General features: G+C 40.2%; 1 protein-coding gene across 9 annotated transcripts in view; it reads left to right on the top strand.

Moving 5' to 3' along the window:
• Window positions 1–26,283, top strand: part of LOC137189431 (short transient receptor potential channel 7) — a 61,665-nt gene extending 35,382 nt beyond the window's left edge. For all 9 annotated transcript variants that reach the window (XM_067599290.1, XM_067599289.1, XM_067599291.1 and 6 more), the window contains 5 exons: window positions 18,301–18,496; window positions 19,678–19,899; window positions 22,694–22,774; window positions 23,666–23,741; window positions 24,046–26,283. In XM_067599290.1, the coding sequence (XP_067455391.1) occupies window positions 18,301–18,496; window positions 19,678–19,899; window positions 22,694–22,774; window positions 23,666–23,741; window positions 24,046–24,185 (715 nt within the window). In that variant the 3' untranslated portion in view covers window positions 24,186–26,283. The remainder of the gene's footprint in view (window positions 1–18,300; window positions 18,497–19,677; window positions 19,900–22,693; window positions 22,775–23,665; window positions 23,742–24,045) is intronic.
• Window positions 26,284–27,499: the final 1,216 nt, after the last annotated feature.

Genomic DNA, 27,499 nt, shown 5'->3' with positions numbered 1-27,499 from the left:
CCGTGGCAGTATTATTGCTAGACAAGGCTATAAAACAAGGAAATCCCCAGGACAGTTTAAATAGTCACATGTCCTCCTTCATGAGACTGTTAGCTGGGTTCATAAAATCCATGATGCTTTATCAGTGGCAGAGATCAAATTTTAATCTTCCATCAGGCCTAATACTGGCAATCAGGCTATTTGGTAAAATTTAATAAGGAGAATGGCGAATGGGATGGTTCACTCACTGAAATCTAAAACAGAGAGTGGTAAATTGTGGTCAGATAAACTACCATTTTATTTCACAACGTTAACAAAATTGTGGGTAAGGGAACTTGGCCTTTTTCCCAGCACTTTCTGTGTGAGCTTTACTCTGTCTCCTCTGTATGTCTCACACAATGACCACTCTGACTGAAATTAAAATTGAAGTGGAAGTTAGGTGCCAAGTGTCAGTGAGGTGTGTCAGTGGTGGTGAGACTCTCGGTCAACATACAGAGTTGATATCTAAGTTGCGAGAAAAGTGTGACAATATTGGAATAATTTTGATGCCAAGTGTTTGATAAGAAATAACCTTGACATTGAGTCACGTGATGCAGGCAGTGGAGATGGCAGCTTAGTCAAGAGGCTCCACACTCAATGCAGCTTATTCCTTATCAGCTGTGGGCTGTGGGGCATCTCAGTGGATGCAGAGGCGTTGAATGCCGGTAAAGAATCAAGCCGTTTCAGGCTGCTCTGGCAGAGTTTTTAGGCCGGCTTCACTTCTGGGTTGCAGTCTTGCTCTCAGAGAGCAGTTTCAAGCGTTCTTCTTTTTCTTCTTCTTCTTCTTTTTTCTTCTTTAAGGGTTTAAGTTGCAGATTCAGGCTTTTGGTTGGCTTGTAGTAATTTAAGTTTAGTGTCGAACAAAGTTTAGTCTGACTACGCTCAAGTCTTCAGCGGCATCTACTTCAAAATAAAATACTGTACATGTTTACTTCGAATTAAATTACTGTACGTGGAAATACGAGACTTAATGTTACTAATGAAACAAAACAAATTAAATTGTTGCAATAAAAGGTTAAATATGGATATATTTGGGTGAAAAACAAATAAAAGAGACGTCTTAAGAGTTTTCTTGAGTTCTTGGAGGCCAGCTCAAAGACGAATCTCTTTGAGGCTGTTTTTATAAGTTAGAATAAACGAGGGAGGAGTTTGGGTGTGTTCTAAAGGGTTTTGCGCCAAATTATTGATGAATATTCAATTTCTTTGTTCTAGGGGCTTTAGGTGTGGCTGGTGCTTTGTAGCCTGCATCTCCTGAAGTAAAGGAATTAGGTGAAATGAATTTCATAGTGTCCAAACATTCATGATATTTCTGATTAATAACAGTCCTGTCAGATTGCATCATATTTGTAAAACCATTCAAAAACAGTTAAGCAATTTACATGATTCATGTCAGTTCTTCTAATTAGGTTAACAAACATTAACCTTCATATTAACACTTCATGATGTCTAAGCATACAACCTTCATTAGTTCAACTTTCTCAAACTATTTACACATCTTAAACCATTTTCTGAAATAAAGTTTAATACTATAGTGAAAGAAATAAAGTAAGGCAACACTTATGTGATTAGATTACTTTCACAAACATATTTAAATATAAGTTGACATAACTTTCTTCATAATATAAAAGCATTCAATGTGACTATTGTTTATCAATAAAAGAAACTTTAAACTAAAATCCTTCAAATATTATCTTTACATTCCTATTATTTTAGAAACTTCATTCTTTCAACCAAACTACTTGTCTAATTTAACTACTAAAATATGATTGTTTATGAAGTTAATGGATCACAAGTTAAACACTTAAAATACAAATACGTAGTTATTAAACATTCATTAACTCTTCACATAAGGGAATTTAACTCTTGTCAATAGAGGAGCAGTATTGTTACCTGTTAGTATAAAAGGATAATACAATCTAAGTCTTATATCTCTTTAGTAGATAGTCATACACGAATGTGGATTAGTTTATGGCTTTGGTGATAACAGCCTGTCTTCCATCTATAAGGTGGGAGTTGTTTTCCTCCGGTCCAAGTGGCCTTTAGGGTCATTTCATGCTTTTAGTTCGTGTCGTAATTCACCTTATCGAAATGGTTTCTAGGAGGTTTTTCTGAGTCTGTTGAGCATCACTGATCGAACCCCCACTTGGAGGGTTACAAAGGTCAGTTCTGCAGGCCGGGGGTCTGCTCTTACAAACTTAGGAATCCAGGGAGTCTGTCTCTTATTTTCCTTAAGAATCAAAGATTAGTTAACAGAATTAAAGAACAAGCTGTTGTCCTCCTACATGTTCAAGTGACATGATTTATAGTGGAGGATTTATAGGCTACAGGTGTACAGTCCAGATGCCCAGCCAACAGAAAAAGCCTGCGACACAACGCCAATACACTGCTAGCAAACATGGCAAGGCTAATAAAGAAAGCACAGCTGAAGCCAACGTTAGCAACACAGTGGACAATGATTACGAGCCCTTACCCCAGGAGCCCAGCTCCAGCAAAACCCCCACTGACCAGATGGCCAAGGACATATCAAGCATCTATGTGCTATGAAAGGAAACATCTGAGACTCAAGAGAGCAATCTCATTCAATCAGCAAAAAGTGGATGACTTGGACAACAGGAGCCGGTGGAATAACTTAAGCTTTGTTGGATTCCGAGGGTTGCGAGGGTTGGGACGCACCAGCCTTCCAGCTCCAGCTCCTGAATATCAACTTCCCGAGGGATCTCAAAATGTGCACCGGTCCCTAGCCAGACGCAGACCTGATGGCCAGCCGCCTAGAGCAATCCTTGCCCAGTTTCTGAGACTCCAGGACAGGGAACACATTTCTGAAGTGGCACAGAAGATGGGAAAGGTGAGCTGGGACAGGCATCATGGTCTTCCCAGATTATTCCAAACCTATCACGAAGAAGCAGGCAGTGTTTAACCAATGCAAACACCTGCTGCATGAGCGACGAGTCAAAGTCTCCATGACAGTATCCAGCTGTGCTCACTATGAAAATGGCGGAGGGCAGATGTGAGTTCACTGACCCTAAGAAAGCACTGGACTAAATATGCTCTCTACCGGAGGAGATCTGTCCAGGTTACCTGTACATGTATTACACAAAGGAATGGAGTCATTGGGAAGCCCCTCAAGTGCAAGACTAGAAACATTCAAAAGCTCCATTAATGGAAGTAAGCCTCATATACTTTTACCACTTTTATAAACTAATCTATTTTACTACTCTTGTCCAAGGACTTGTAGAGCATACACTGCCTATTCTACTGGGATAAAGAGATTCAGCCTTACCACCATTAAATACATTTTAAAATGACTGGCATTTTAAACCGAGATAATATTCTTGTTTCATTTCATTCTCTGGAGGGAGGCAGTATTATTCTCAATAGATACTTATCATCTAAAAGGTTGCATATTCATCCAAAATTGGTAATGGCCTAATAACGTTAGTATTATAGTCACTGTAATTGTAATGTGGCCAAGAAAATTGTAATGCAACCTTCCCTCTTTATTTATTTTTTCAATCTAAATTATGACTTACAGTATTTTTCCATCTCTCTCTGAATGGAGGGGTATTTTGTTTGTATTTTAATGAGGGCCTAATATTGACATGTATAATGGGCATTTCAATGTAACCACTTAATACAGGTTTTTCTGAATGAGGGGAGGGGCACACTAATCTACTGTGTTTCAGTGATTATTATCTTATAAACTGTTCACCATCAATGACTGTTTTTATTATACACTATATATATTATAGCGCTATCTCACTACTTTTATGCTGCATAGCTGTAGCTGCATGACTGCCCTCTTTATGGGCTGTTATATTGTTCAAAGTCACGGACCAAGATCTTCATGTGTTGGGTTTGGTACTTTCAGAGTGCCTGTGGGTGACGGTGGTTCACAGTCACCCAGATTGTGTTTATTTTGAGGTTTGCTTTTTTTTCTTTCATTACCTGCTTGCTTACTGTTGGTTGCTCAGCACCACACTGTCAATACACACCAGTCATTTGAGCCATACAAATCCCATGATGCAGGCTGATCAGGGAAGGGCCTTACACCCACTGACATGGAATGTCCAGGGTCTCAACCACCCAATCAAAAAGAAAAAAAATATGACATTTATTAAATCTAGGAGATGTGACATTGTGTTTCTCCTGGAGCCTCTGGCAGCGGGTATTGGCAGAGACCCTGATTTCCCAGGTGTCAAAACAGGCAGTGGTAGTCACAGGCTGATTCTCTATGCAGACAATGCTTTAATTTTTGTAACAGAACCAGGGCACTCTCTCCCCTCCCTGTTTAAAACCATTAATCTGTTTTCTAAATTATCTGGATAAAAAGTGAATGAGCCAAATCAGAGGCACTTCCTCTGACACCCTATAGTCCCAAGACCTTATTTCAACCTGGCGACTTCACTTGTAAATGTGATCCTCAGATATTTAACCTGACCATAGGTCAGGTATTAGATACCTGGGCATCACATTTCCCCCATTGTTGTCTGACCTAATCCATGTTTATTTTGAACCCCTCCGAGATAAATTAAGACTGATGTAGACTGGTGGTCATCCCTATTCCTCTCCCTCTGGGGAAAGGTCAATGTAATAAAATGAATTGTGCCCCCCCATTACAGGCTCTCCCGATGAAGATTCCCCTCAAATTTTTCAAGCAGTTTGATAGATGCAACAAATTTCTAATGTGTGAATGATAAATGCCCTAGATTAAACTTGAGAAAGCTGCAGAAGCCAGGAGATCAAGGTGGACTGAGGGTCCCAAACTTGTTATTCTGTCACTATGCATTCAGCCTTAGACATATGGTGAACTGGGCACTACCACCTGAGAGAGCCCCCCCCCCTCTGTGCAGCCCACTCCCCCCTATGCATTACATCACCGCTAAGCTTTCACCTGGGGCACAAACCCATTATATCCTCTCACACATATGATGGGTGTGGAAGAGGATGGCTCTCATGTTCAATTTCAACCCCCACGTCCACAATGCAGCCTCCATATGGCTCAACTGTGAATTTTACATTGGAAAATCACCATTTCTCTGGAGGCCATGGGCTGACACTGGCTCTGGGGGACCTATGAGAGGAGCATGCTTAAGTCCTTTAATGATCTGAAGGCACAATTTCAACTACCCCAGCATCAGTTCTGTAAATATTTACAACTCATACGCCTATCAATCCATAACTTGGGATCTCTCTCAACAGCTCCCCCTACTGTAAGCTTCCTTCCACAAATAATGGGGGTATTTGGTAAAGGGTACAAGGCATCGCTCTATTATTCAGTGCTTCTAAAATCCTCAGACAAAGGTGCATCAAACCTCAGACTGACTTGGGAGGTGGATCTCAATGTGCCATTCATGGGGAGGGAATGGAACAGGATTTTACAAAACTTAAAAAGTTGTCCAGGGAACATAAAACCAGGCTCATCCAATTCAAGACCCTGAATAGAGTCTACTGGACCTACATAGAGTCAAGCTAATACAAACCCCAGAATGCTGGAGATGCCAGAATGGGGAAGGTACGTTGACTCATATGTTGTGGAGCTGCCCCAAAATACAAGACTTCTGGTCACAAAAAAGATTCACAAAAATGTTACACAAATCATAGGACACAATGTGCCTTTTTCCCAAAGGCTGTATGTATTTCCATTTGAAATGGGAGACATTAGAGGGCCAGATCAGGGTGTAGGACTGGGAGGGGTTTTAGGATTCAAGTCTTAGATACATTTCCTGTGCTCCCCCTCACTTTTATTTCTGTGGCAGGGGATTGGCCTGCACTACATCTCATTATCATTATCGCTGCAATTAACATCGCTGAGTGTGGAAGTATATTATTGTCTGGTAATATCCTGTGTGTCTTTATTTATTTGTGTAATTTATCGGTTGTTTATCTGTTTTAAGCACTGTCTTTTTTTTTTTACTTTTCATGTACAAGCACCAACATTAATACTGCTGGTTGCCCTATCACCAGATAGCTGTCACATGCATGCATTGTAATGTTTGTATATTCAAAATGCCAATAAAATTGTTAATCATAAAAAAACCTTGACATGACATGGTGAATAATGAGCCAAAACATATCAGCATGTTGTTTTTTCATCAATTTAATTTTAAATCAATATGATATGTGTTTATTTCATGATGCCATTCCATAACTATTTGGTTAAGATTTCTGGAGGTACAAGACCTTGCTCGTCACTTAATAAAAGACCAGGGTGATTTTATTGATTGAGTACATATCCTCTCCATATTAGCCATGAAGCAATCTCCTCCTAGCATGACTATTGGGAAAGACGGGAAGCAAAATCCAGAGTCCTTGTTCTGGTTACACTAGTCTGAGTTTGCCAAATCAAGCAGGACAAACTACTGTTGTAATTGACAATTGAAAATCATCCAACTGAAATTACAAAATGGGTGATAACAACTCTCAGCATTTTAAATGCTCTTTACCTGCTAGAAGACTGTGTTCAACTCAATTATCAGGGTCATCTATCTCAAATGATCAAGTGCACACTTCAAGCTGAAGAGTCAGTTTTCACTAAAGGGCTGTAGTGCATAAAAGCAACCACGGTATTCCTTCAATATTTCTTTCACTTGGTTTTTAAACATTGTCCACATCAGCAACAAGTGATGCAAAGTTTAGTTTGTCACTTTCAATGTAGTATCTATGTATACAGACAGAATGTTGTGTCATATAGCTACCTACTTTAAGCGCAATCAACCAGTCCTACAACACATCAATCTGAACCACAACGCTGCTGTCTCCCTCCCTCAATTTACCTCGACCATATCTCTTCCTGCCCATCATTTCACATCTGCTTCAGCCTGAGTGACGGTGAGTCCTTCACTGTCATTGTCTGCTATTCGTAGGAAAGTTATCCATCTTGGGCTGCTGACAGAATCTTTCATCAAGTCTGTTTATTATCATCCATCTCAAAATGAAAACTCTCTCTGAGGTCTCTCTCTGTCACATATCATCCTTTATTTTGTCAAAGGAAGACATCCTTGGATTTAAACAGATAAAAATACACTATTTCTGCTCAACCCACAGGAGCAAAACATACTTTACAAATTGTTTTTTAATTACATTGTCACATGCTGTACTTGTCAAGACTAACCATCGGAGAATGGAAAAGTCAATATGTTGTTGCAGTATTTTGTCTGGTTTGTTAAGGTCTTCACTGCCTAATTGCAAGAGAACCTGGACTCATAAAGGAATCACAAGTAGCTCATTTGTTTGCAGAGTTTTGGTAACTGGTCATCCTACCTGGTTAGATAAATTAAAAACCAATCTGTACATTTAGCTACAGTAAGCATGATGGTCTTGTCTATGATCTTTTGCATCATTTAACTTCCAGGTTTTCATATCAGATAAAAACACATGAACATCAATTCAGAGTGTGACTTGAATTACTGACAGTTGGTTTTCTATAATAATAATAATACCTTTATTTATATAGTAAAATCAATAATAGTCTAAAATAGTGAGTTTTTAAAAGTGACTTAAAAGAAGACTATGTGTTAACTTACCTGATCTCCTCCAGCAGGTTATTCTACAACTGAGGGGCCCTAACAGACAAGGCCCGGTCACCTTTAGTTTTAAGGTTTGACCGCAGAATGGCCAGGAATGACCTAACAGAGGATCTCAGGTTGCATTCAGGCTTGTAGGAGGTCAGAAGGTCAGGTTTATATTCGGGAGCTGACCCTCTATGAGCCTTAAAAGTGATGATTAAAATTGAAAATTAACTGATTTTTCTGAGTTTAACTGTAGAAGATATGACGCCATCCAGTTATTGATATCTGCAGTGCACATGTGGAGGTTTGTTTAATTGATTGGTGTCATTAGTGTCAAAGGGGAGATATAATTGCGTTTCATCAGCACAGAAATGGTAACTAATATTGTTTTTTTAATAATATGACCAAGGGGTACCATGTAAATGGAAAATAGTAAGGGCCCAAGAACGGATTCCTGTCAAACTACATATTTCAGCAGTACTGAAGCTTATAATTCCAAATTGCAACACAGAATGACAATAACAATACTGAAATGAAATGAAATGGTATGAAAGATAATAACAGAACTAATCTAAAACCAAACCTGAACCGCCCACCCTATTTTTAAGACACTCAATGAAAATACTATGATCAACAGCGTCTATAGCTGCAGACAGATCCAAAATGGGGTAATACGGTGTGTTAAGAGAAGATCATTTAAGACCATTAGGACTGTACTTTCTGTGCTATTACCTGCCCCAAAACCCAACTGAAATTTCTCAAATAGGCCATTACCTTTCATGAAAGAAATGATCTGTTCTGCTATGATTTTTCTAAGACCATTGCAAGGAAATGTCAGCATCTGTCTCCTCAAAAGCATTAAACTTGCTGCTGTGGGTTTTTTGCTGTTGCTCTGAATACTCGCAATAAACCACAGTGATGCACCACAGTTTGCTTGCATGAGGACTAAGACCTGCATTTTCAGATTATTTGGTGCAGATATTGCCTTGCACCAAAGTTTCAACTCCACAATAGAATCAAACTGTATGATTAAACATGATAATGTTAGAATGACCTTGGCATGTTGCCACCACTTTGTTGTTTCTACTTGTTTTGGCAAGCTGTGCAGTAATTGTGATTCAGTTTTCCTGGCAGTCCAGTGTGCCAAAGTACTTGCCTATCCATCTGTCTGCCTGCTGGTTCTTATCTGGTTATACACCTGCCTGTGCCCCTGCCTGGGCTTGGGCCTATATGTACACTTGATACCGGAGCATTTCTCTTTAGTATGTGTGTCACTTAGCTTAGCCTACAAATTATGTCCATTTACACACGTTTGTTTGGTCAGAAACTTATAAAATTGTGGCCACCCCTTCCAGGTTGTATAGTTTCATAGATAGTATAGGTGTCAAGTGAAGTCAATTTTATTTCTATAGCCCAATATGACAAATCACAAAATTGCCTCCAGGGGTTTTACAAACTGTACAACTCCCTATCCTTGTACCCTCATTTAGTAAAAGGAAAAGTTCCCCAAAAACCCCTTTGACTGGAAAAAATGGAACATCAGAATGACACAATTCTAGATAGACTTATAGTATATATAAAGAATATGACCAGGAGGATGTCAAGCAACTTCCAGGTGCTGCCAAACAGATAGGAACTGTCACATACATACAACTGATAAGCTGTGCCTGGTCAAATACCAGGCACGAAAACTATTATGTGTCTTCATTTTTATTGTATTGGCTCCATGTCACATTTGTGCAGCCTCACTTGTTTGTTTAAATGCACAAGGGGGTTTGACAGCCATTATCCTCACACATCCCAATTAGCTGTGAGGTATGCGTGGAGTGGGAGCAATTTCAAACTTTCTGACCTGATGAACATACACCCCAGAGAGAATCAATGATGATAAAAAGTGTGTGATTTGACTTAAAGTGTGAGGGCTTGACTTTTCCATGCTGACTTACCCTGTACCTCTGTGCTGTGCATATAGAGTGGCTCCTCTGCTGAGCCGCAGCGCAGGAGGCTGCGAGTTCTGCTTGGCTACCCACATAGAACTACAGATCCAGGCAATGAGATCAGCAGACAGACCTGACAGAAAGGCGGATAGACAGGTAGAAACAGAGTCTAATAGAGTTGAAACGGATCGTCAGAAAGAGCGTGGTCACACCCCAACAGTCAGATGAAATTAAGACTCAACTAGCGAATGACAAGTACAAGAAAGACCCCAGGCCCTACACATGGAAGTGCCTTCTCATCACCATTACACAGTCATTTCCATCATGAGTGTAGGATCCAGCTCTGTACATTGTCCTCTTATCATTCTCCTCTCTGCTTTAGAGATCAGCATCAAGGCTGATTTCAGAAATCAGCATTAGCACAGCCATGTTAAAAATAGAAACCACTTATGCTCGTCTTTACAACCTCTGACATTTCCTGTCTTTTTTTTTCCTGCATGGAAATGTCCCTGAATTGATGCTTCTGAATGAGCCGCACTGATGTTCCTCTGACAGTCTTTCAATTGCTCTGGCAGTGGGAGCTGCATAGAGATGATTTTAATATGACAGAACCTCTTGAATGCAGTTGCTGTTGTCACTCTCGCCACCAGGGGTCAGTCTGGCTTCAAGTCTCATGCTGTCACAGTAGCATTTATCAGAGCAAACGCCTGGACTGAACTATACAGAAAGACAGTCAGGCATTTATTTTTGTACTGTGTCTAATTTTTTGTGGTGTAAATCTAATCAGTGCTTTTGTTCAGTATTTCTTCCATAAATTTCTCATAGAATTTGCAGTCTATGCACTGTGATACATTTTTGTGTGTCTCTTGTGTGTCTTTGCATGTTTACTCTTCTGTCACATTTAATTCAATAACTAGCGACTGCGATATGTTTGCTGTGACTTATAATAATAGTCTGGCCTATGCTGTGCGCACATTATGAATTCTCAAAAGAACAATCCCTCGTCTGTTTCTTTTCTCTCTGTCACCCAGCAATGAACGTATGCCTGTACGGGTGTGAGTGTGTGTACTCATGCTCACTTGTGTGTGTGTGTGTGTGTGTGGGCTGTGTGACTTTAGCTATCTGACAAAAGCATCCGACAAAACATGTTTGATGGCTGGCAGAAGAAAAGGCTGGTCTGATAGCTCTGATACAGGAAGATGAGGAAGAAGTCAGGTGGACATAGTAATGATACCCCAGGAGGGGCCACTTGAGCTGGGGAATGGGGGAGGGGTGTGAGGGGAAGGAGGGCTGGGAGATGGTGGAGGAGTGTGGCGGATTATATCACTCTCTCGTATACTCACACTCACATAGGCTGAAATTCACACACACATATACACATAAATGCACAGCTGGATAGGGCTTAATGAAGACTGAGCAGTAATAGCCACACATACCCGATCCCCAGAGGCGTGAAGACTCAGACGGCTATCTGAGTCACACGCTTAAAAAAACACACATACCACATGCTCGTCGTTGAGTGCCCACGCAATTATGTTCTCACATGTGCAAATACACTTAAGCAGAGACACACACATCCTCTCTCACACAGTTTATTTTTGCATAATATAACAGGTGCTTAGGTGTTCAAACAAATATGTATGTACAGTTTAAGTCACACACACACACACACACACTCGCTTATCAGGATTCTGATTTGGACAGAGCTGGTGGACAGTGGACCTGTCTCGATGTTCTAGTCAGCCATGCATGACAATACTGCACAGAGAGAGAGAGAGACAGAGAGGGAGAGGACAGCAGCCGTAAAGGCAGAAAAAAGGAGAGACGGATGAAAGGAAATCATTTTAGAATAGTCAGAGGTTGAAGCTGAGCATATTTTGTGGAAGAGTAAGAGAAAGTGACAGCAGGGTATCAGGGAACCTTCAAAAAAATCAGAATATATATATACTGACACTGAAGTGAAACAGTCAGAATAAAAGTGAATAAATGAAGTGCAATCTCAGGGACAGTGAACAGCAGTGGTGCAACAAAAGTAAGGAGATAAAGTCCATTGGGAAGAGGACAAGGACAGAGGGAGATGGAGGGAATGAAGGATGAAAAGTGAACCACAGGGAGAGATGCAAATGCTGAGGAGAGTGTTTTTGGCTCAGCTGTTTGTTCAGGTAAATGTGGGAGACCAGCCAGGATGCAAAGACAAAGGAGGGAAAAAAAGGGATAGTGAATGAGAGAGGAAGAGAGAAGGTCAAGCAGACTGACCAACAGACAGAAGCATTGACACACAGATTTAGATTGCAGACATCGTACCGCTAACCATTTGAAACAGTGGGAGGAAATCAGAAAAATAGCTTGTGTAGTATGCACAGTCCACAGATTTTGTCAGCTGTTCTTTCTTCCAGCAGGTTATGATTATCATTTGTTCACTTAACTGCTGTTTGTGTACCATAATGTGCTATGTTATGTCATGTCGTCGTCATGAAGTTGCTTTGGCAACATGGGCCTTCTTTTTATGCCAGTGAAACCTGCATGTATTTGAATGAAACTGAAACATACAATGAGTGCTGAGACAGTACGGGAAAGACACAAGGTATATCAGATTAAAGCCAAGGACAAAGGCATATAATGCGATGTGAAGGGAGGGAGAAAAGGAGAGAGAGAGGGGAAAATGTAACCAGAGATAGCAGAATGCAGTGGATAAAAGATGGCATGAAATGCAGAGATGAAGATGCGGGCTGGAATATGAAGTTGAAGCTGTCGTGTGAAGACTGAGAGGAAGTGTAAGGATGAAGAAGAAAAAAGCAAAGGAAGCGTGAAAGAGTCTAGAGTGACAGATAGAGTATGAAGGTGGCGGAGAGACAGGGATCTTGGCGAGAGATAGAGGTAGGGTATGAAAGGAGGATAAGAGGTGGCTGAGAGAGCTGAAACTGAAAGAGATGGTTGAGGCAGAATCGGGGCGAGCAAAAGAGAGAAATTATTAGCTCTGAAAGCGAGGCAGAGGTGTCGTGTTCAGCCATTACCAGTCAAGCACATCTGAACGTCAGAACGAGGACAGGAGACACAATTACAATTAAGGCGAGAGAGATGGAAAGAAGGCAGACAGAAATATGAGAAAAAGAATGCACACAGGTTGTTTGACCAATTCGGGCTTTTAAATGTCAAGGTATTTTTCAATAAATGTTTCTATTATCATGCCAAATGATGTCAAGCATTCAATTTCACTCTTGATAAGATGTAGTCTGAAATAGCAGCGTGACCATCATTTGACACTAAATCTTTGTATTGAAATTTATTCCTATAGTTGAGTTAAGAAGGATAGGGAGATAACCCCTCATATGGCTGGAGAAATAATGCTATGCTGTATATAGGTCCACCACTTGAAAAATTAATTAACAGCAGAGACATTAATAACATCAACAGTTCAATTGGTAAATGACAAGCACTGAGGAAAAAGTAATTTCCCTGCTGTTTTTCTGGAAGAACCTTCAATGTGGCTGGCTGATATCAGACATAATAGTAGCCAAAATCAGTCCAACACATTAGTCTGTTCCTTGTATCATGGAAAGATAAAGACAACACAGACTAACAGAGAGACGGAATAACAGACGAACAGCGAGGAAGCAGGCAGATAACTGAAAAATAGTCGATGTTGTGCTTGATTCACTATCAAAACACTCTTAATTGTTTTTTCTTGTGGTGTTGTATTCCCCGCTTAATAAGATTCTCTCACAGCTTGCCTGAAGACACACACCAAAACAGCCTCATTTTGCATCGCTCTCTTTCTGACTCTTCTTCAATCCCACTGTCACACAAATACACACACAGTCACAAGACACACACATCCGTTTTTGTTCAGTTCTACTTTTTCTCTCCCTCTTTTTGTCTCACTATGAAACACACACACACACACATACACACATACTTACACACATGCAGAGACAGGAAGGCAAGCAAGCATCTTTCGAGAGCGGCATTCATTAATTCATTTAAAGCAGAAGTGGTTAAGGCCCCACCCCTGCTGTCGCCATGGTGACTGCTCCTTTGGCGCAACAGATAGAAAGTTAAACTCCATTTAATATTTAAAGATGTTTCATCTATATTTGCCTGTCTATCTGACTACTTGTCTGTGTGCAGGAGACAGGAGAGGAGAGGAGAGGAGAGGAGAGGAGAGGAGAGGAGAGGAGAGGAGAGGAGGAGAAATTTAATATCTTGCTAATGACTGAAGGGCAGAAACAGTGAGAGAGAAGAGAAAGCTGGACCAGCCTTTCACAAAGTCTACATTTACATTTATCAACCTTTATTTCTGCAGGGAGGGGCCACTGAGAGCATGCTCAGGTCTCCCTGACTACAGAACATACAGAAAAATAAAAGCAAAGTTTACGGTGTACAAATTAGAAGTAACAAACAACAAGATTTACAGCAAGTATATGAACAGAGACAACATTCAAAGACATTCGATCAGAGACATCAACATCATTCATAGAAAGCACTCACATCCACACTGTACCAGATCTGCCAATAGATGTTTGAAATGAGTATAAGGGATCAGCTCTTCCATTTAAGCACACTTTTGCCAGTTGTTCCACTTGTGTGGAGCGAAGTATTTAAAAGCCAGTTTTCCAATTTCATTCACACGATGTTCTTCAAGAATCAAATAGTCATGGGATCTAGTGTAGTGAGAAAGTGATCTGTGATTAAGATGACAAGAGATATATATGTAGGAAGTTTGCCCAGTAATGCTTCGCAAATAAATAGAACACAGTTTTGTGCACTTCTCACAGCCAATGATTGCCACCCAACTTTCTGATAATATACAATTATGTGTTTGAAAGCCATCTCCAGTTATGACTCTAAGAGCTGAATGATGTACTGAATCAAGAGATTTAAGAGTAGCGGCAGAAGTGTGCATATAAATTGTATCGCCATAGTCCAAAACAGATAAAAAAGGTTGATTGAACAATTTGTTTTCTGCAGTTCTGGGTAAAAACAAGTCTTATTTCTGTAAAAGAATGCTAGTTTTGCTTTTATTGATTTTGTTAGTTCATTAATGTGCTTTTTTAAGCACAGCCTATCATCAATCCAGAACCCAAGATATTTGTATACCTTCGGTCGGTGTGAGAATATTGCAGCAGATTAAACAAATACGAGAATATATAAGAGGGAAAAAAATAATGAAAAAACTATAAATCAAAATAATAGATTGAGGGACAGAGATGGCTAAAAAAGCTGTTGGTAAGAATGATGGAGAGCGTGTGAGAGGTGGAGGGAGGGTGATTGGGAGAAAGATATAAGAGCAATGGCAATGAGAATATAATGAGAAAATGAGTAACTGAGATAGAGAAAACGAAAGAGAGGCAGAGATGATATCGAGAGAGCGAGAGAGGAGCTAAGAGCTAAGACAACGACAGAGACAAACATTAAGCGAAGAGCAAGTGAGACTGAGAGCATGTCTCTGGGGGGGGGGGGGGGCTGGGGGGGCTGATTTGGGCCTGTTGGTGATTGGGTTTAGACTGCTCCCACAGAGCTGAGGTGACTCACCATTCTCCCACACAGACACACACCATGCTATATGTGGCATGAATGTGTGTGTGTGTGTGTGTGTGTGGTAGAAAGAGAGGGTGAGCAACAGAGTCAGTTATTTACTGCAAGTGTCCTGCAGAGGTAAGAAGGATGTGTATGTGTGTGTGAGAAGCCATCATGCTGGGTGCAGCCTATTGGGAGCTGCCACTCTTAATAAGAGATAATAACACACTGTCCATCTCTGTCTCCAGATGCCCACTATCCCTGCTGATTCACTACCCATCGTACAATGATATTATAAAACACACGCACGCACGAACACACCCAAGTTGATGAAAGGAAATAATCTCATACTAAGGTTGTTAAAAAACCCTTCCATTATCCGAAGCATCTCGTCCATCTCAGTAACAGGCCGTCGCGTGATGCGTACATGCCTTAGCTGACATTAGCAAAAGACAAATTCAAATTTTTCAATGTTGTTTAGTCTCTAAGGATACATTTTAGATTTTGTATAACTAGTTTCTGCTTGAGAGGCGTCTTACACACATTTCAGCGCATTAAATAAGCAGCAAACAAGGCGTTCAATACAAACGATGATGCACAGCAGCACCGAACGGCCATGCATCACTATTATGGAAGAAGACCCGTTACTCTCATGTGTACTTCTATCAATATTACTGTATTATGAATAGAAGTGAGGAGGTGTAATATATGTTTCCATTTATATTTAAACATGTTCGACTTGAATGGTTCTGTGAGAAGAAGGGGGTTCACTTCCTCTACAAGCTTTATAAAAAAAAAAAAACAACACAATCTGCTGAGGTGAACAGATGAACAGTGTATAATAGGCTGCTATGTGGGGAGTGTAGTTTTATTATTGTGTATATGTGTTCCTGAGAGCGTTGGGTTTAATGGCACATTAATGTTGCCTGGAACAAAGCCCGTCATCATTATCCACACTTTTGTTTCCGTACAGCGGGAACATGAAATTTAAATTGAGCAAGCATTTCACACGGGTGGGATGGAGAGCTGGAAGACAGAATAATTTGATTAAAAAAGATCATTGGGATATAACATAATTGAGACTTAATTGTCCTATTTTTTAAAATTTTTTATCTTGTAAAAAACATTTGAGATAAGTGATGAGACATTATTTAAAGAGAGAAAGCTCAAAATATCAGGCTCTTAAGGCAAGTCCACCTAAATCGCCTTCCTCAGCTCTCTTGCACGATAGGCTGCTGGATGTGTGTGATGTGAATAGTGAGTGAGAAGATGTTATTGTTGATAACACCCCTCAGTCGCCGTAGTCTCACAGCAATAGCCCGCCTGATGTCGAGGCCATCTATCACAGCAACACAAAGAAAACCATCTGAGAATCACTATTAATGCTTGTGAGAGTGTTTCTGTTTACATTTGCCTCCAGTGCCTGATGTCACTGTAATGTGTTGGTGCTTATGTGCTGATAGCCCATGCTTCATAGTGACAAAAAGGCTTCCAACTGATTTGATGAGGCGGTGTCAACCAAATATCACTGATTCAGGAAAGAAATGTCTCTAGGGTTGCAAGTTGTGCATTAGTTTCTGGTCAGAAGCAGATTAATTTTACTATTGAAAATGCTTTGATTAGTCTCATTAGTAATATAAAACACTTGTGTTGAAGTAGCTGAATAAATCACTGCTTTGTTTCACACAGTGATTTTTTCTGCAGTTTTCTTTTTTTTCGACAACAATTGATTCATACATTATTTATGGGATAATTGCTTGCCATTGGGTAATTGCTTTGTGTCTTGAGCTCTTCAGAGAGGTCAGAGGTCAGGGGTCTGAGGTCAGTTGGGATTACCACAAAGAGAGTTCAGCTTTGAGAAGACATGCCAAGGCTGGACCTTGTGTCTCCTGGATAAAATTGCCTCCCTACCCAACACAGCACTCTGATGCCTTAACTGTCGTTACTTAGTTTCATTCCACTTCTCTAGCAAGATGTTAATACTGTGCTGACCCCTTGCAGTGGTTTGTAAATATTTGCATAGAAGGCCACGTATTTTCTAAGAAAAGGAAAGGGTGTGGTTTGATCTCCTCCTGAAAGGTTAAAGCTAAAGTATTCAGATGAGTCTCTGTTTTCATGTGTGCAAGAGAAAGGAGAGGGATCTACAGTACGTGTGTTTTTGCGCCATTCTCTTTATGCATGTGAGAGTGTGTTTCTCTGTGCCTTCACCTAGCTCTCTTTGTGCCCATGAAACTGTGTCTCTTTGAAAGAAGTCAATTTGGAAGATGCCCACAGCTCCAGACCAGGAGTCTACAGATCTTCTCTCCCCAAGCCTCCTCCCACCTCCAGCCCCCCTCCAGCTATCCAACCAGGCGGCTTCGTCCTCCCTACTGAGCCCCCCCTCAGTCATCTCAAGCCCATGCCCATGGAATATTTAATGACAGACACGTACCTGAATGTCAATGTTCGCTAGTCTTGCAGCTTTGTGCTGTTTTAACTCATCTGTTCTTTCTCTTTCTCACTCCTGTAGCACACACACTAACACGCACTGGGTCAGAGTCAGAGAATCTGATCCCTCAGGCTGAACAGAGGTTTAACTCTGGACTTCAGCAAGAAGTACAGAACATTTTTAACTGAAATAACATTAGCAGTGCTTAATTTAATCATATCTAAATGCCAGGGTGAGAAAAGGCAAGTTGAGCTCACTCAAGAAGTTAAAATGTTCAAATTAAAGTGAAGAAAAGAGAAAACATTTGACCACAATTATTTTTAAAAAATGTCCAGTGTGTTTTTAATGAGATTTCATGAAACCTTGGTTGAAGTTTTTCTTCATTTAACTTTTTTGTAGCAGCCATGACACCCAAAAAAGACAACATAGACATTCATTTTAAGTTATGGAGTGGAAAGTGGAGAGGACTTTTATTGTTTTCTGATTGACTGCAGTGACGTTCCAGTATCCATTCTGTGTAAAGGTCGACACAGTACCAGGCTACAACCTTAATGAACTGAGTGCTATAAACCAAATGATCTCTCAAATGCTGGAGTTGATTCATTTCCTACTTTTTCAGTTTTGCAGAAGTCGAGCATGTTTTTACACACGTCTACAGTATGTTCAGTGCAGTATGTGTGCATTTGCGTATGTAGGTGTGTGTGTGTGTGGGACATGAGACAATGTGTTCGATTTGAACATGACTCATCAGGTATTTCATCAGTGCCACCTCATAAACCCCCGTGCCATTAAAATGTATTTTGTGTGTGTGCATGTGTGTGAGAGAAAGAGCATTTAACTGCTTACTGTCATGTACGCTTTTCTTACTGCCGTGTTTTCTTTCTCTTTGCAGGGTGGAGGAGAGTTTTAAGACGCTTTTCTGGTCGATATTTGGGCTGTCTGAAGTGATCTCAGTGGTGTTGAAGTACGACCATAAGTTCATAGAGAACATCGGCTACGTGCTGTACGGGGTCTATAACGTCACCATGGTGGTCGTCCTTCTCAACATGCTCATTGCCATGATCAACAGCTCGTACCAAGAGATAGAGGTACATAAATAAGAGCGTCTGTCAATACAAAAATTGTCAATAAGGATCAGTGTTTGATCACCTCTGTGCCTGTAGGAGAATCAGAGAGCGAGTTGAAAGTATCAAGAGTTGTCAAAGATCAATGCAGCGGCAGCAAAACAAAAACACAGAATCCAAAATAAGAGCAGGAGTCGCACTGGGAAGTTCTCAAACAACTGAAATAAAACCAATAAAAGTAGCATTTTCATCATATTGATTTCTTCAAACATATTAAGACACCTGAGAGTTCCTCTTTTTATGCTGTGAATTTGAGACATGATTTGATGAGATTTGATTTTCCTCGCTCTTTTTACATCCCGCTAAGACAAAAAGACCACTGCTGAGAATAGATGATAGTTAGTTAGACAGATAGATAAGTGGAAAAATAAAAACAAACTGAATTTAACATCTTCACTTCTCTTTGTTATAACGTTACTGTTCTTTAGTGCTCAGAAGGTGATTCTTAACTGGACTCAATGTCATGACATGATCTCATTACAGTCATGCCTAATTTTGTAATTATGGTAATTAAAGAACATCAAATATTTACCTTTACAAGTAGTTAACTTTTGGTTAATTTGTCCTAAAGTAACTTTTAGTGCATAGACTTTGATTGTTTGGCTCCAAATTTCTTCATGGTTCTGAGCTTATGTACAGTATACTAATGACTTTGGTGCATCTGCAGATTAATTCCATACCTGATATGTTATGATCCACCAAAGTATGGCACGATAGAGGATAAATAAATCCCTGTGTTTGTTAGCTTCTCCGCCATCTTGACTATAAGGGAGCCGAGAGGGACCATTGAGTGAGATTCAACTCTTTTGTGTGGGGGGGGAGAGGGAGGTAGGGAGGGGTTTTATTTTGTGTGCTGTGTTACAACAAAATGTTCTAAATAAATAGCAATGTTTAATCGTCCCGTTATTGTTTCCTTATTAAGTTTATACAGTTAGGTGCCCGGTTAAAATACCATTACACTATTCTATGCATCTTAAAGAAAACTGAGACTATACATACCCCCAGACACACCTAGCGGAGATCTGCACTCTATTGAGTGCACTCTTCTTGTTGCTACTGTAATTAGCTCATGTTAGCATGCTAGCAAGCATTTAGCACCAGCCCCTCATATGTCAAATACACCCTTTGTCTCTTTGCCTCTGTAGGAGGATGCTGACGTGGAGTGGAAGTTTGCTCGAGCCAAGTTGTGGCTCTCCTACTTTGACGAGGGCCGTACCTTGCCTGCCCCCTTCAACCTGGTTCCCAGCCCAAAGTCTTTCTACTACCTGGTCCTCCGCATCAAGTCCTGCCTGATACGTCTCTGCAAGGCCAATGGCCGTCGGCATAACAACGAGCTGGAGTTGGGCATGCTCAACTCACAAGCCAAGGTAAGTCTCAGGAACTTCTTCATGCCTAATGCCTACGTCATAACAAATTATAGTCACAAACTCAACAAAAAAATATTTTATTATTTGAAGGAAAGAAAAGCATTATGCATGCATGATCCCATAGTAACAATTAACAGGCTTACATTATTTTTGACATCATGGAGGCTGGTTAAAAAGTTATTTGCAAAGGTTGTAGCCACTAAATTAAAGGCTGTGTTTCCCTTTATCTCAGTTTTCTTATCTTTTCTAAGTGCTTTGATTCAACTATTCTCACATTTTGTAGAAACTGTGGTGGGAGCCAGCAATTACACGCTAATTACTGACAACATGCTTCTTGTTTTTCTTGACTCCCCTTCAGCCCATTATTCTCAGACAACAGGAAAACAATATTATGAAGTGACAGTCATGCATGAATAACTTTGCTCAGCAAAACTTGATTTAGCACTCTATTTGCCTCTGCGAAGCTGTCCCTTTTTCTTTTTAAAAGAAAAGTTTGCTGCAATGGCCAAAATACTAATTACTTTTTTTTTCTGCCAGTGGTGCAATTTCCATCTAGATATTCTTGTTTTGCAGGCTCTATCCAAGTTAATTTATGTTCCCATGTGGCTTTAGTTAACGACTAATTGTTGAAATTGGAAAAGGGGCAAAGGACATGCTTATTATTCCACCGAAAACAATCTGTGGTGGACTTGCTGCTTGTATGCGTAAGTCTGGCTTAACTGTTTCCAGCATGACTGTCAGTTACTGCGTCTTCAGCATATATAGTACGCAGTGTGCTCAGGTGACCTTGTGGTTAAGACCCAGGCAGTACATGATATTTCCACTGCAAGCCTGGGATGCAACTTCAGTTTCGTTCATTTTCACCCTTTCGCCCTCTCAAGGATTGTCCATCTAAATAAAATCAGTGTAATGAAAAGAAAGTGTTGCGTGAAAAAAAATAGCATAGGCCATTTAACACAGAATCAATCTTAGCGCTGGCCTTGTCCGCTGTGCTCCGTCTGAATCCTTTGCTCAAATGTCTCACCTCGGTGCCTCGGCTAAGCTATTAGTCGGGCCATTGGATCTGCCTGCGTCTGCTCAAATGCCTGGGCAGGTTTTGGATGGGGACAAGATGGGTTACACCCTGCTGCTTCCATGAGATTCTAAAGTTCTATGCAGCCCTGACAGTTTGAACAACTGGAGAGCCGAGCAGGTGCAGCAAGCAATCGATACATAAGCTCACACTCGACCACGGTGCAGCCTCGGAAATGTCAATCGAGATTTAGAGAAGACAGCGTGATCTTTCTGAGTTAGTCATTTTTTCCTCTTACACACTTATCTCTCATGTGGGATATCCACCATTTGAGAAAAGTGAAACACTAAAGTTAATTAGTTTCAAAGCTGCATATGTTCAGAAAAATAACCAAGTTAGTAGTTGGTGGTATAATAATTATATATAATATATAATAATGACTGGATCTCATATGCTGTAGAGGAAATGACTGATCCTCTGGAGCCTCTAGTAACATTTATTTCATAGTGAATATACATATATGGGTTTGATATATAATAATGACTGGATCACATATGTTTTAGAGAGAATGACTGATCCTCTGGAGCCTCTAGTAATGTTGTTAGTGAATATACACATATGGATTTGATATAATTCTTCTAGTAAGTAGTTCTTTCAGTAATTATTTGTTCTGTATGTGTATGTCTGCTTGCACGCAACAGTTCATTCTCGTGCCCTTTGATCAATGTCTTTCATATAGTCACAGAAGCTTTCCATATGTAGGACAATTGATTTCTAAGTTGGTGATTCTCTCCCTTTGGCAAAAAGCAAATAAACTGAATATCATTTGAATGGAGCCAGCAGAGGCCAACAAAGCAGGTCATTAACTAGATCACAGAGTACAAAACAAAGAGGCTTTGTCAACTGTGCTTTGGAAAAACAAACCTCTGCATAAAAGATGTCCTCACACTCACACGAAGCTGAAACAGTAGTTGCCATCTGGTTGTGGGGTTTAATAAAGCAGTGAATAGATTAAAAAAACAGTCTTTTCAGTGGGTGTTCTCTGTTCTACAAAGTCTTAAAAAGAGGAGGACATGAGATGGTTTTCTTGCAAAATTAAAAACCATCATTCAAGAATTTGATCATAAAATCTATGAGAGCAACATGTACATGTACATATAGTATATTAATGATTTTGAAAAATTCAACTGCTCTTAGAGAAAAATCAGCTCTTTAATATTTAAAACCAATTTGATGTAGTTTTGTCAGGGGTCAAAGCTTAAAGCGTTTTGGTTTAAACTTTAAAGCTTCATAAGTTGCCCTTCAGAAAAAGCGTGTCGTTTACTATTAATCTTTTTTATTGCTTAACCTTTATATCATTTGGTTATTATGTATAGCTCCATCCAGGGCTTCTCAGCTTTAGTCCATACAGTATAGGGTAGCAGCTCATTGCATGTGTCCACACTTAAGTTAAAACTTCTTTTGACACTACAGTGTTGGAATGACACACAAGCTACAAAGTAAGGTCATGGACGTAGAAGGCATCTAGAAGTCAGTTAATAGAGATTCACTCTAGTCAAGGGATGCTGTCAATACTCTTGGCCTCCTCTTTGAAGATAGGAACACAGCTTTCAATGTCTGAGCACTAGATACAAACACTAAGCCTTGCAATTCATTGTTGTTTTGTTTTGGCAGCATGTTGCCTCTAACACCCTTTTCAAATTCTTCCACCATGAAAGATCACTCAACCCTGAAATGTGACTTTAACATCAGACTGTTGTCTGTATCTTACTGTTGCAACAGGATGAACGCTTCAGGTCTTATCCACGACCGGGAGAAGAGTTCATGCCCAGAAAATCTAGAAAACATCCGACCAGATACCAGGTAAGACAGAGGCAGGATCAGAAGCAGAGAGCGAAGGATGGCAAGAGCAAAGATGAGAAGAAAGCAGAGGAGTCAGAGAGCGAGTGGATGGAGGCAAAAGGAAAAATGAAATGAGAGATAGTCTGAGGAATATAAAACAAAAGTGCAGAGGAACAGAAGAAAAGAATGGGAGTGGCTGGAGGGTGATAAAGGATGGCAGGAAGAGAGATTGAGAGAGAAAAGGACAGGGATAAAGAAAAATATGAGAGATAGAGGTAAAGAAGAGTGATGGAGGTAAGAAGGAAGAATTGTAAGAGGGTTTTGATGAAAGGGCATTGAATTGATTGAAAAAGTGTGAGTAAAAAAAAAGGGAAAGGTGGAGTTGCAAAAAGAGAAAGAGCAACAGAATAAGGATGAATATGCCTCTAATGAGCAGTTTGAGGGAGATTGAAAACAGGCGCTTGTTAAATGAGCACTGAGGATGGAAAAGACGCACTCGTACTCTGCCCTTCAAATTCGCCATAAGGGAAATCTGAGTTCCTTCACTGGTTTGCACACAAACACACATGAGCTTGTACACACCAAGCATTGAGATATCACTTGATTAGACATTTGTATGTGTGCCGAATGTGTGGTGACAGTTATCGACCCATATCCAGAGTGCCTTCATACAGGGATTGACTGCTTGAGCCTTGGAAGCAGCTGCAGGATCAATAGTCTTTACGTTTGAGACACACCTCAGAGACACAGTGCTCTTCTCTACCACTGTCTGCATGACTTTGTGTGTGTGTGTGTGTGCCGATATGTATGCGGTTTGCAGAAATGTAATTAGAGAAGTTTGTTTACTGGCTAAGAACACTGAGATATCAACTTGTGACCTCCTCTCTATTTAATCCTCTCCTGTCCTCGCAGAAAATAATGAAGCGCCTGATTAAGCGGTATGTGCTAAAGGCCCAAGTGGACAGAGAGAACGACGAAGTCAATGAAGGTAAAATTTCCTGTTCATGTCCACTTTCATTGTGTCATTATTTTCTTAGGGCATATTTCTATAACTGTGAGATAAAGTCCCTAAAATTAGGTCATACTGCATAGGTTAATACTGGATATCATTATGAAGATTAAATGTGCTGTAAGCCTTAATACACTCACACATGTTCAGAACAGCACAGTTTCTTGACCTTGTGGATCTGTGCTTACCTGCACACATGTCTGTATTCGCTTATGCTCACATGTTCTGATTGTTGTGTATTCAGTCACTTGTTCTTTTGTGTTTGTGCGTGACTGTCTCGTAGGCGAGCTGAAGGAGATCAAGCAAGACATTTCCAGCCTCCGTTATGAGCTGCTGGAGGAGAAGTCCCAGGCCGCCGGGGAGCTGGCTCTGCTCATCCAGCAACTTAGCGACAAGTTTGGCAAGAACACCATGAGACATTGACAGGACTTGCAAAAGGGGAGGATTGGGAAGGGGGGAGGAAGATGGGAGTGCGAAAGTAGGTGAAATAAGGAGGAGGTGGGGGCAAAAACCAGGGGCAGGGTAGGTATTTTTAAGATGTTGATAATGGAAGAGGGAGAGAAAAGGGACAGGGGAAGCAGGATGTTTATGCGATAGACAAGGAAGAAAGTGGGAGAAAGGCATGAGAGAAACAAACTGGATACAGAGTGAAATTTGCTAACTTAAGGCAAAAAGCAGTGTTTTGTATACGCAATGACTAATTAGGAGGGAATGTGAAAGACAATAGTTGTGGCTGCAAGTGAGCATGAGGTCAGAGGGTCAGAGGTGAAGTCAACTCGGTCGGGGCGGTTTGTGTTGACAGTTGAATTCTAATTAAACATCTTAAGGAAGTGAGAGAGGAGAGGAAGTCAGAGGCTTGTAGGCTAGGTGTGAGATAGAGGGATACATAGGAGGAGGAGAACACAAGCACCAGGGGATATGAAGAGGCACCCACAGGGCAGAAGACTGAGGCAGCGCAGCGCCGTGAGGGCCCCCACATCCGCTGCCAAGAGATATCACCAATGTGGAGGAAAGGGAAACCCAGAGAAAAGATGATGCAGAGAGTGCTGGAGGGAGAGGTGGGACAAGAGAGAAAGATATCTGAAAGAAACTGCCACTGTTATTCACACCAGAGAGACTGGCTTTCCATGTGTGTGTTTTCTTTGTGATGACAAGCATAGTGATGCCTGTCAAGATACTGTACACCCCTTTATACACCAGGCAATCTAATTAATGCATTTCCATCCACAGTGCACAACTTGTGATCGGAAGTAAGAGCAATTGAGAGAATAGCAGGAGACAATGTAGGATTTATGCACTTGTTTAAAAGTCATTAAGATAATGAAACATTAAATTTTCATCCTAACGCAGTCAGGACATTTGTATGTCCACATCAAACACAGTAGTAGTGCAGCACCATGTGAACTGTGCAAAAGTGATAATAAAATTAGGCTACTTCAGACCTCATTCAGAATGATTTCATATACAATGTGCAACATGCTGCCAGGTTGTTGTAAGTGTGGGTAAGATAATACAAACAAGATAATTTCACATGAAACCATTATCACTTTAGGTCTTGTGCATATATGAACAACTTTGAGCCAATAAATGTATCGACATATAACCTAGATAATTGATGCAGGTACTATATTCTCCTCTACATTGTGTCTTTGCAGCAGTAAGTGGCTCTGTGTGACTTGCTTTCTTAAGTAGCAGCCGAAAAGCGACGTGTCCTCAAGAAGTTCTCTTTACAGCTGTAAAATGCAGGAGGTCAGTGCTTGTGAGGAGCACTGAGGAGTATTTGGAGCACTGCCATTACACATCATTTGTTTTAGTGGGATAAACGAAGCAAATCTTTGTCATCGTAACATCATTAATCATTACAATGAAATTTCAACTTTCAAGACTGTCATAAAACAACTGTATTTGAATCCTTGACGGTAGTTTTTGGAGCTATTGAGGTTTAAATCCAAAATGCACTAGTAGATGTAAAAGGCCCCACACATCATGGCTCAGATATAGTTTAGTGATCATTTTTGGCTGGACTGCAACAGCAGGGCCAGGCCTATAAATAATAAGTGACTGACTGACTGACTGAGTGATGAAGTTACACCATTGGTTGGCCGAACGCCACTACTTCCTGTATCTGTTTCAAATTAAAAGCCCTCTAGCCTTTCATACACGGTCCAGCCATATACTACGTTTTGACCTAGCCTTGTTAAGCTTTCAAACAAGGTTAACAAGGCTGACTTTAGAGACAGAATTTAGTTTCAGATACACAAATGTTGTTTAAATCAAGCTTTCATTTAAACAAGTAGACGGGCTTAAACTTGTGTCTTTATTTATTTGTATGTTTCACAGAATGAAAGAGCAGCTAACTGTTTTATGTGTGCAGAACCAGGCCAATCATAAAAAGACTCCCTGAGAATGTCTTATGATATCCAGAGGTGATTCCCACAGCCAGAAAGACAAAATTACCTGAAATACTGTATTTTTAACTTGTATGCAAGAAATATTGATTAAAGTAAAATCTTGTACTGTATATTGTCATATTTTTGATCCTTGAATTAAACAGAGTAAGCTCTAAACTGGTTGGTTCATCATTGCAGTACTTTGTATGTTTGTGCTGATATATGGAGTTTGATTAAATCTATTGAGTCTAAATATCAGTGTTTATTCCCACCGGCAGCCCTCAGTGGAAGACAGACGTGCTCTGCACACTGGCAGACAGGAGAATGCACATGCACACAGATTCACACATTCAGATTAAATGCTCTGAATACAAACCATTTGAGCAGCCTGGAGTACTCAAACTGCTTAAATGTACACTCACACAAGAATACACGTCCATAGTACGCAATGCTGATTTCATATACATACATACACAGAGAGCCTCTATGTCGGGTTCACATTTCTCTCAGCATCTCAAAGTTCTTCACACACATCTTTACACATTTAACACATGCAAAAGTTCTGTCCCAACAAAAAACATTTCATTACTCATAAGAATCTGGCCTAAAAAAAACTCTTAATAGGTAGATGTATCATTTAGTCTGTATCAAATCAAGTTTATTTGTATAGCCTAATTTCACATATAATGTCTCAGTGGGATTTACAGGCCTACAACAGAGACTGTTCCTAACTCTGTGCACATAATTAAAAAATAAATATAGACCAATATAATACTTGAATTTTTCATGTTTATGCAATGGTTTAAGTGCTTGCTTCCAGTCTGTCTGAATGCTTTAGGGCAGCCAGACAAGTCTAATTGCTGCTGGCCCCCTAGATTTATTTAAAAAGCTGCAAAAAATGTAATGAGATGGGTACAAATAGAAGAGTCAAAGCAGATTCTTAACAACTATATGCAAAAAAGACACAAAACACACACACACACATATATACATGTATGTATGTATATGTATATATATGTATATGTATATACGCTGCCCTCTAAAGCAGCACTGTAAACACTACTCCAACATGTGTCCAGATGTTTATCAGACCTCAGTTACACCATACCATTCATTCAACACTCTCACCGAGCACTCTCTGCATTGTTTCAGGCTGTCACTGAAAGACTTCCTTTTATTGTCTAGTCTACCATTGCACAAAGGCCAACGAACCCTGTTAAGCTGTCACTAAAACTTGCCTTAAATGGTCATCTTTTATACTTGATATGACAAGGCTCAACAGATTTGGGTGTTCTTTTTTTCTAATGAGATTTCTTTTTGGTTCAGACATCATTGGTTTATGCAGGA

Source organism: Thunnus thynnus, chromosome 9 (assembly GCF_963924715.1).
Source record: "Thunnus thynnus chromosome 9, fThuThy2.1, whole genome shotgun sequence".
In the NCBI taxonomy this organism is placed as follows: domain Eukaryota; kingdom Metazoa; phylum Chordata; class Actinopteri; order Scombriformes; family Scombridae; genus Thunnus; species Thunnus thynnus.
The sequence above is the reverse complement of the archived record's forward strand: the minus strand, read 5'-3'. Positions and strand labels throughout refer to the sequence as shown.